The 9,971-nt window shown below is 38.4% G+C and overlaps 1 protein-coding gene across 23 annotated transcripts in view; it reads left to right on the forward strand.

Moving 5' to 3' along the window:
• The window catches only part of MAP4K4 (mitogen-activated protein kinase kinase kinase kinase 4), a 191,377-nt gene extending 182,113 nt beyond the window's left edge, over window positions 1-9,264 (forward strand). For 13 of the 23 annotated variants that reach the window (XM_032419509.1, XM_032419518.1, XM_032419513.1 and 10 more), the window contains 5 exons: window positions 2,004-2,104; window positions 3,666-3,839; window positions 4,375-4,534; window positions 5,281-5,420; window positions 7,449-9,264. In XM_032419509.1, coding sequence (XP_032275400.1) covers window positions 2,004-2,104; window positions 3,666-3,839; window positions 4,375-4,534; window positions 5,281-5,420; window positions 7,449-7,532 — 659 coding nt within the window. In that variant the 3' untranslated portion in view covers window positions 7,533-9,264. The remainder of the gene's footprint in view (window positions 1-2,003; window positions 2,105-3,665; window positions 3,840-4,374; window positions 4,535-5,280; window positions 5,421-7,448) is intronic. The other 10 variants (XM_032419514.1, XM_032419519.1, XM_032419526.1 and 7 more) reach the window with 1 other exon arrangement.
• Window positions 9,265-9,971: the final 707 nt, after the last annotated feature.

Here is a 9,971-nt window from a genome sequence, read left to right on the forward strand (position 1 = left end):
TGAGAGTTTGACCAAAGAGCTATGGCTTGTCGTTTTGAATGAAGTGCACTGTGCAGAGCTACTGTGCTCTAACTACTAAATGAATCAGGCTGGTCAGCCAGTGTTTCATAGCAACTGTCTTGTTTTTTTTTCTTGCTGGCTTGCATGCTGTGGTTCTTATGTAATAAGAGCTTAAAAGAACAAAACCAAAACAAATTTTTTATGTATGAAGAAAATCAAAATACTAGTATTAATGTTGGAAATAAAGGGGAAATAATGGAACTTAGCCAAATTGAACTTTTATGGGAGAGATGATATATTGTAATAGAATTTGAAAAAGCAACAAATCGTCTCTATATACCTATGACTGACTAACGTAAGAGTCCTATTATATACTGATTTCTGCTAGTATGTTTTATTTTTTCTATGTTTATAAAGTATATGCTATAGTCAGTTCCTCTGCTTCCGAGAATATTACAGTCTTTGACATTTTCTTCTTATTGATATAATCTGTCTACAACTCTCAGCGCATTGGTTAGTAATGACTGCAGGAGCTACCCCAATATTGGAGTGATTCTGTATTACTAAAAAGTAGTACTATCTCCTTGATTAAATTTTGGGATTAGGAGTTTATGTGAAAGAATTCTTGAGGTGTAACAAGAATCATCTAAGTCTAAATTTAATGAAACAGATCAAAACAGGTGAAATGTACAAGAATAGATTATCCTACAAGGGGAGCTAGAGGCAAATGTGTTAGGCGGTGCTGGGCTTTTTGTTGGAACAAAACAGCAATCCTCAGGCCTGTCATTCTTACAGAATGAATCAAAACATTTTCTGAGATAAGAGTGTGCAATACCATTCATTCATTGTCTTTATACTTTCAGGAAATTATATTCCGTTTATCAAAACCTGTGCTGTACATTATAGTTGCCATCAAGAAGAGGGGCTATTTAAATGTATATTTAAATTAGTTAACGTGAAATAAACTTTAAAATGTAGTTCCTCAGTGACACTATTACATTCCAGGTGCCCGATGGCCACATATAACTAGTGGCTATCCTATTAACAGTACACACATATAAAACCTTTTGATCATTGCAGAAAATTTTATTAAGCAGCACTGCTTTGGACAACCTCTTGTAATCCTTTGTTTCTTAATATTAATGTCAGTGATTTATTTGAATAGTGACTGTATATGGAATTTAACAAGGAGAGTTATCAAGTTAACAAGTCATCTCTCATGTACAAAGAAATCAAGTAGTAGTGTGACATTGGATAGCTTATAAAGAAACTAATAGAGCTACATTTGTGGTCACAGCCCCTCAGAGCATCTGGGGTTTGTTTGTTTACAGTGCTGTAACCACACTTATTTTTTATTTATTTTTTTAATTTAAATTTTATTAGTTAACATATAGTGTAGTACTGGTTTCTGGAATAGAAGTCAGTTATGAATCCCTTACATACAACACCCAGAGAGTGTCTGTTCTTAAGGAGAGTTGCCTGGCTGCAGGAGAACAGCCATGTAAAGAAGGCATTTTCAACTATATTTCCTTTACTACTGCTGTTTTTGTACAGAACTTTAGGTGGAATTCAAGTAGTCACTACCTCTGTAGATCAAGAAGTGGTTCAAAGTGATACTTAACTGATTAACCGCACTATTATCCTTTTGAAGTAATACTGAGCCCTTAAGACTTGAGAGTGGTATGGCTGGCATTGTCCTTGATTATTAAATACTTGCAATCTAAGAAGATTAGAAATATTAGTGAAAGTACTCACTGATAGTAACCAGAGTATTGGAGTTGATTGAGTCCCATACATCATCAAGAAAGATGGGAACAGCCTGAATCGTACATAAAAGTATTGGAAAAGGAAACTCTGAGGTTTGATCACTCAGTATTTTTCTCCTGTTGGTCTGAATGACTCAAAAGAAGGCATATTTATAAAGTTTGCAAAAGACAACAGAATTTGGAGTTCCATGTTGATTCTGACTTGTGCTTCTCTTGTTTTATGTTTGTTGTTTTCAGTAAAATATGAAAGAATCAAATTTCTGGTAATTGCTTTGAAGAGTTCTGTGGAGGTCTATGCGTGGGCACCCAAGCCGTATCACAAATTTATGGCCTTTAAGGTAACAGCATCAAGTGTACTTAAAAGTAGCATCAGCCATGCATGTGTGACCAAGAGCCAGGGGATAAGTTTAAAAACTATAAACAGTTAAAACTGATCATTTAAAAATTATGTAATAACACAGTGTATAACTTTATCGTAAGAGAGGCCATTTCCAATGTAATAAGCCTCACTGTCTGCTTTCTGAGTCTTCAGAGTATGAGAAGGAGAAAGCTAAATATTTGGTAGGCACTTTGATATGTCAATATGATAACAGAAGAAAGAACAAAATAACACCTTCTCTGTTTAAAAAGTAGACTTTGACCTGCTACCTGAAGTCATGCATGTGTATAAAGATTTAGATATGTTTTTGATAACACTCTATGCCAACAGTAGGCAGCTTGACGGTATATCTATTCGATAGAGTACTAAAAATTACAGAAATTATTCATGACACAAGGAATATGTATTACACGTTAAATAGAAAAAGTAAGTTAACATGAATAATGTATCATTTTTGTTTAAGGGAAAAACTGTAGAAAAATCTTAGCAGTTTTCTCTGGGTATTTTTAGTATTTTTTATAATTCTAGAGTTTACATTAGATACAAACTTAGGAAATCCTTAGTTAAAATATTACTATGACAGTAGATATTATAAGTAATAATCTCATTTCTAATATTAGCCACAAAACCTTAAGCATAGCCCTGGGGCTGTTTTAGCGCATATCAAGAAATTAAGAATTTTTCATCCAAAATGATTCTATTTACTTATTTTTTTAAAATAGTTTTTGGTACATTTTATTAAGGGTAAGCTTCAAGTATTTGGAAAATTGACATATTTAGATTGCTTATTGCTTGATTCCCCAGTAAAGCAGGATAAATGGGGTTACCATGTTTGCTTAAAAAATAAATCCACATATTATTGACTAAAAGTAATTGGTTGTAAAATTACAGCTGTCTTCTGAGATCTGGTCTTAATATCCTTTATATGCCAGGTGTACTCTCTGAGTTGCTTTTATAAATATATTAAGTCTGTCTTGTGAGCTGTAGGTATTGATACTAATGAAGAACTGGGGTCACTCAGTCCATTATAGGTCATGCAGGCTCTTGCAGTACAGCTTTTCATCACTGTATCACTCTAGTCGAGAAATGAAAGTAGAAGTCTGTATGGTGACTATGATGACCTTACTAAAAATTCTCAGTATGTGACTCCCACAACTCCTCCTCTTTCTCCATTGCCTGCCTCTGAATAGTTGAACAGTATACTACAGAAAGTCCTGATTATTTCACTCTAGATGTATTTGTCACCAAGGCAAACAACAGAGTGGAATTCTTGGACCAACTAGGGGGATTTGCAGTGTGACTTCTGGAAGAATTGTCTTCCAGATGCTGATTGACAGACAAAATCATAATAAATTTAAAAAGACTTATTTTCTAGAGTATTTTTGCTTATGGTTGTTGCCAGAGTAGCTCAGTAATTGAATAACTGAGTACCTTGGGTTTGGCTTCTCTAGTTTGATCTATCAGAAATAAGTTCTACTCTGTCTTACTGCTTCTCTACTCTGTCTACTACTTCTTTGTAGTCATTTGGAGAACTGGTACATAAGCCATTGCTGGTGGATCTCACTGTGGAGGAAGGCCAGAGGTTGAAAGTGATCTATGGATCCTGTGCTGGATTCCATGCTGTAGATGTGGATTCAGGATCCGTCTATGACATTTATCTACCAACACACGTAAGAAAGAACCCACACTCTATGGTTGGTTGACTGGCTTCATTTTGTTTTGACTTTTTTCTTTACTCTGCTTAATGAACTAACACAAGCAGGGATTCCTTGCTTCCCCTTGGTATGGGGGTGAGTATTTAAACGATGTGCCATTTTCAGTAGCTGCATGCTCTGAGACAAGTGGAAATCCATTCTCCCGGCTCTGTGAGGCCCTCCTGAAAACCTCTTAGCCCTGGCTTTGACTAACATGGGATGGATTTGGGGCAGTTGCTGGCAGGCCAGAACATCCCTGGGTTGGGAATGGTTTGGGGAACAAAATGTCTTAATAGAGTCCACAATCCAGATATGTTCCAGGGGCCTCAGAAATGTGAACTAGTAGAGTATATGACCTGTAAAAGGTAGTCTTTGGGATATATACTGCATGGGTTTTCCAGAATTTTATTCAATTGCTGTATTTATTCACCAAGAATATTAACCAGTGCATTCACCAAGACAATCTTTTGAGCACTTTTGCAGGGATAGAAATAACCACAAACCTACTTCCCTGTACTTTGTTCCTCTTCTCTAGATCCAGTGTAGCATCAAACCCCATGCAATCATCATCCTCCCCAACACAGATGGCATGGAGCTTCTGGTGTGCTATGAAGATGAAGGGGTTTATGTGAATACCTATGGAAGAATCACCAAGGATGTGGTTCTGCAGTGGGGAGAGATGCCGACATCTGTAGGTAGGTATCACTCAGAGGAAAAGGTAGCACTTGTAAAAGTGGGGCCTTCTCTAAAACTGCATATATTTATCAGACAAGTTTTACCTGTTGTGTAGACCCTCTGGTCATTTAGCAGAACGGTTGGCAATAGATGGTGGCAAATAAGATTGTAGACCATGGGACTGGTCATTGTCTATTTTAAAACAAAATCCAAGTAATTATTGAACACTTTTTAAAACTCTTGTCATTTAATCCTTAAGACATCCAGGGAATAGAACAGATGTTGTTGACTGATTTGTGGAAAGTAAGGTGAGAGAAAAAGCGTAAGGGACTTGTTCTTTTGAGTGGCAGAGCCACAACTAGAAACACAGCCTCTTGATCTTCCAGCGTGCATTCAAGAATAAAGAGGCAGAAAGGCTGATATCTGAAATTTTCAGTTTATATCCCCGACTTCTTCTGGTTTCATTGCAGTTAGTCACTGTCTCTCTTCATCACTTCTTCCTGCCTTCTTCACGACTGGTTTCATAAAAATATGAGCGCAAAACTCTGCATCCAGTGGGTCATTGCTCACGATAAGCATGAACCATGTCGGGAATTCAAATTACCACTTCCCAGGATAAACTTTAAAAGGTTACAAAAGCAAAGTTCCTTAAAAACAAAAGTCTTTAAGTGCTAGACATGCAGGTATGTGTGTATTATAAGAGCAGCATCTTTTCATGGCTGTTTCCTTATCTAACAATTACATGTTTTCCCCTCTTCTCAAAAAGCATATATTCGATCCAATCAGACGATGGGCTGGGGAGAAAAGGCCATAGAGATCCGATCTGTGGAAACTGGTCACTTGGATGGTGTGTTTATGCACAAAAGGGCTCAAAGACTAAAATTCTTATGTGAACGCAATGACAAGGTAATGGTTTCCTTACAACTTCTTTTTAGCTACTACTAGCTTTAGTAATGGTTTATTTTCCATGGAGTTTGGTGAAGCCTTTTCTTGGGGTTTTGATAGATTCTGAAATAAATTCATCAAGCAATGTTTTAGTAGTGACTTTTTAAACCTGTTTATGGGGGATGGAGTATATTCTATTTTGTGTTTGCTTATAAGGGGACAAGAGATACTTACCTCCTCTGAAATCATTATATGTTGGTTTGTTTGTGGTGGTTGTTTTTAACCCCATTAGGTAATCTGTGTGAGCTATGTTTGGGTTTAGGGACAGGGAAGGTTAAAGCTGCCAATTTAAATGAATGGGATTCTTTTGTGATTGGAAGGAACCCCCTTGCAAATTTGGGTAGGTAAAAGTTTCCTCTCCCTTGATATGCATCAGACCACTTGTCTGCTTCTGAATAGTAAAATAACTATAGTTCGCATGTCAGAAATACCTAACCACATAAATCATTTTATGCAGAAGCATGGGCCCCTCCTGCAGCTGAGACCCCAAGGCTTCAAAGCCCCATTTAAAACCTTTGGTTTTCAAAACTGGCCACATCCTTGTCTCCTCCAGGGCCTACTTTCTCCCTGGAAGCCCCTCCCTAAGCCAGCTTTGGAGTGAAGCAGCTGGATGGCCTTGGGTGTTGACCCATCCCACCTGCTTTGAGAAGGACCTCCAGGTGGGCCTGGCCTTTACCAAGCCCAACTTTCTTTCTCATCCATCCACCTGGATGGAAAGCCTCTGCCCACCTGAGGCAGCCCATTGCAGCCTTAGGAATTTGCCTCTTAAGAACGTTTCCACCTCTTGCTTCACATTAAAATATATTAAATATCCTAGCCACTGGCCCACTGGTTGACTGCTCAGATTAAATTTAAAAATTCAGCTTGATAAAGAAGCTGTAGATCTGTCCTTGGGTGGTCCTCCTGCCTAACTACCTGCTCACTAAATAAGCTGCATCACCACCAGCCCACTTTCCTGCAGTCCTATAGCTCATTTACTAATGGAGTTCACATTTTTTTCTAATAGTATCTCCCAAATTGTTTACCTTGAAACCCCATACAACCTCCGACCCAATCCAGGATTTTGCCAGCTTTTTGGCTTATATTTTCCTGAGTATATTTAATGTAGCCGTAACTATAATATTCTTTGAACTTCGGGCGTTTAGATATTTTTATTATTTATAATGTTACATCCCTTAAAGTCTATTAATAAAAGGCCCAAAAGTAAATTGTCATAATTTGACTAGAGAGTCTTGTGAAATAACTAATACATTTTAGCTTAGTTTTTTAAAAGAGAAAAGGCAGGGCACCTGGGTGGCTCAGCCATTAAGCGTCTGCCTTCGGCTCAGGTCGTGATCCCAGGGTCCTGGGATCGAGCCCCACAATGTGACTTCTGGAAGAATTGTCTTCCAGATGCTGATTGACAGACAAAATCATAATAAATTTAAAAAGACTTGCTGCTCGGCGGGGAGTCTGCTTCTCCCTCTCCCACTCCCCCTGCTTGTGTTCCCGCTCTCGCTAACTCTCTCTCTGTCAAATAAATAAATAAAATCTTTAAAATATTAAAAAAAAATTTTAAAAAAAGAAAAAGCAGGTTGGTGAGGAGTCCTCTCCATTGCTCATTGTGTTTTCCCAGACACATTTATCTTTTAGATGTTATTAGCAGTGGAGGTAAAAAGAAATTGCTCAATTTCAGAAATATCAGTTTCTTTCTTTTTTTTTTTTTCAGTTTCTTTCTTTTGAGTTCTCACAATATGGCAGTGTTAGCCTTCTTAGTTGTAATAAAAATTGCCGACAGAGATGATGACTACTTATATATGATAAATTGATATCATCTCAGATTTTCTTTTGGAAAGGGCCTTTGGGCTTTTAAGCTTCCTGCATTTGGAGCTGTTGAGGGGGCAGTGGCTCCAGGTTATCTGCCTAGGAACTGTAGGAAGCATTGCTCCTGAGGACTGGGTTGTGTTTTCATGGTAAATCTCTCCCTCTTTTTTTCTCTTGCTTTTGCAGGTCTTCTTTGCCTCTGTTCGGTCTGGTGGCAGTAGTCAGGTTTACTTCATGACATTAGGCAGGACTTCTCTTCTGAGCTGGTAGAAGCAGTGCGATGAGGCTTGCTGGTCCCCAGAGTCTTCAGGATCCTGAGAACTTGGAATTCCTTGCAACTGGAGCTCAGAGCTGCACCGGTGTGGTCCAGGACAGCTGTGTGTGCGGACACCATGTGTGGGGTTTTTTGTTTTGTTTCGTTTCGTTTTGTTTCCTTTCTTGCACCTCTTACCAGTTTATCCCCCTTCTCTTCTTTTCCCTACTCAAAAATAAATCAAGGCTGCAATGCAGCTGGTGCTGTTCACATTCTACCATCAGGTGCTATAAGTGTTTGGGATTGAGCATCAGACCAGAAAGCAAATGCCTTTCCTTCAGCTCCAGAATTCCTTGTCTCTGAATGACTCTGTCTTGTGGGTATGGAAGGTGGAGACTATGAACATGCCATTGGTTTTGTTGGAAGTGGGCACACGGAGGTGTAAAATGGTGGTCTAACGAGCAGTTTGCTGAAGCAGAGAGCAGATTTAATATAGTAACATTAACAGTGTATTTAATTGACATTTCTTTTTTGTAATGTGACAATATGTGGTCAAAGAAGAAGGTGCAGGTTTAAGAAGTTAATATTTATAAAATGTGAAAGACAGTTACTAGGATAACCTTTGTGGGTGGGGCTTGGGAGGCAGGGTGGGTGGGTTAAGGGGGTCCCATTTTGTTTATTTGGATTTTTTTTTTTTTTTGGCTTGGCCAAAAACTCAGTCATTTTTCTGTGTACCAGGTTTTGCCTAAATCATGTGCAGATGGTTCTTTAAAAAAAAAAAAAAAAAAGAGAAAATGTGTGCATTTGTATAATGGCCAGAACTGTGTTGTGTGACAGTATTAGCACTGCCTCAGTTAAAGGTTTAATTTTTGTTTAAACCTAGAAGCGCGACAACAGTTTTACCACAGTCTGCACTTGCAGAGGAAAAGAAATTTTTCAACCACATGTTTATTTTTTTGCCTACCTCATTATTTGTAATGCATTAAGAGGTGGTTTAGTTTCTATGTTTTTTGGAGGAAAACATTAATGTTTAATTTAATCTTAATACCAAAACTATCAGATTGAAGTTTGACTGTTAATTTTGTCACAGGTTTCAGTAGGCACGAGAGAAATTGTCCCTGAAGATGGGAAATAGCCGTATGGCTTCATCATGCTGACAGATGCAATCTGTTTTCTCAGTTCAGAGAGCAGAATGCTTTGTTTTCACCAGATGCACCATTAGTGGTTGATGGGCAAACGTGGCCTGCAACATAAGAGGCCTCATTGTTCTCAATTCGGGGTTTGGTAGCAGACGGATGGTCATGTTAGAATAGTCACACAAACTGTTCGGTGTTGCAGGAACCTTTTCTTGGGGTGGGGGAGGGGTGGTTTTTCCCTTTTCTAAAAATGCAATGCACTAAAACTATTTTAAGAATGTAGTTAATACTGCTTATTCATAAGATGGCATCTTCCTGTGTTTTAGTTGTAATATCAAAGCCCTGGCTTTTCTCCTCTCCCTTGCTCTCTTGTTCTCTCTCTGTTTTTTAAACCAGTTTTACTTTATGAATATGTTCATGACATTTGTAATAAATGTCTTGGGTAATAATTTGTTTTATGGCTTCATGGTCACTCAATTCCTCTGAGACTGTTAATCTCTTGGTAAAGGAGCAATGCTCGGTGTCCTGGCTCTGCCAGCTTACTTTCCTCTGGTTGAGTTTGGAGTGGGAATATTGCGTGATTGTGGCTTTAAACTTTGTTTACCAAACAGAACTTGGTGTTTCCTAGGCTTAATCCTCCTTTGTGGTTAAGTTTCTTTTACAACATGAAAAAGGAAGATTTTCCTCCCAAAAAGATAACAGTCATTTGCACCTATCTGTCAAGGCTTTGCCCAGCATTCTCATCCTATTTGGCATCCACTTTGACCCCTATCATTCTCTTCCTCCTGGTTCAGCATCTTTGCCAAAGGTTGTCCTGGAATTACAAAAACCTAGCAAGAAATAGATATACTCACAGATGCAGACACAATACAGATGTACCTACCCACAAAGACAAGATAAGCTGAGAAAGCCTTGCCCTCTTTTGAAAAGGACAAGGCATTGGGAAAGGTTTTCCCATCTCTAAGACTTTGGAGTGATGCTCATGTCCAAAGCAGAGAGGACTAGTTCTTTTCTACTAATTTGTAGTTAACATAGAGAAGATTGAAGACTTAATCCCACCTGTGGAAGGGACTTTTGAGATGGGCCAGATGCCATCACCACAGGAATTCAGTCAGAATCAAATTACTGTTGGTGATTCCCTGCATGTTTTGGCTTTTCGAGTAAGATGAAATGTGCCACAGTGAACATGTGTGCACGCTGAGAGGAGAAATAACTCAATGGCTGCGTTGATTGTAGCCTCTCCCATGACTTCACGGACAGGTAAAGTTGAGCAGGTGTCTGGAAAAAAACAACAACAACAAAAAAACCCACTAAACTTCT

Source organism: Phoca vitulina, unplaced genomic scaffold (assembly GCF_004348235.1).
Source record: "Phoca vitulina isolate PV1807 unplaced genomic scaffold, GSC_HSeal_1.0 scaffold22, whole genome shotgun sequence".
NCBI lineage: Eukaryota > Metazoa > Chordata > Mammalia > Carnivora > Phocidae > Phoca > Phoca vitulina.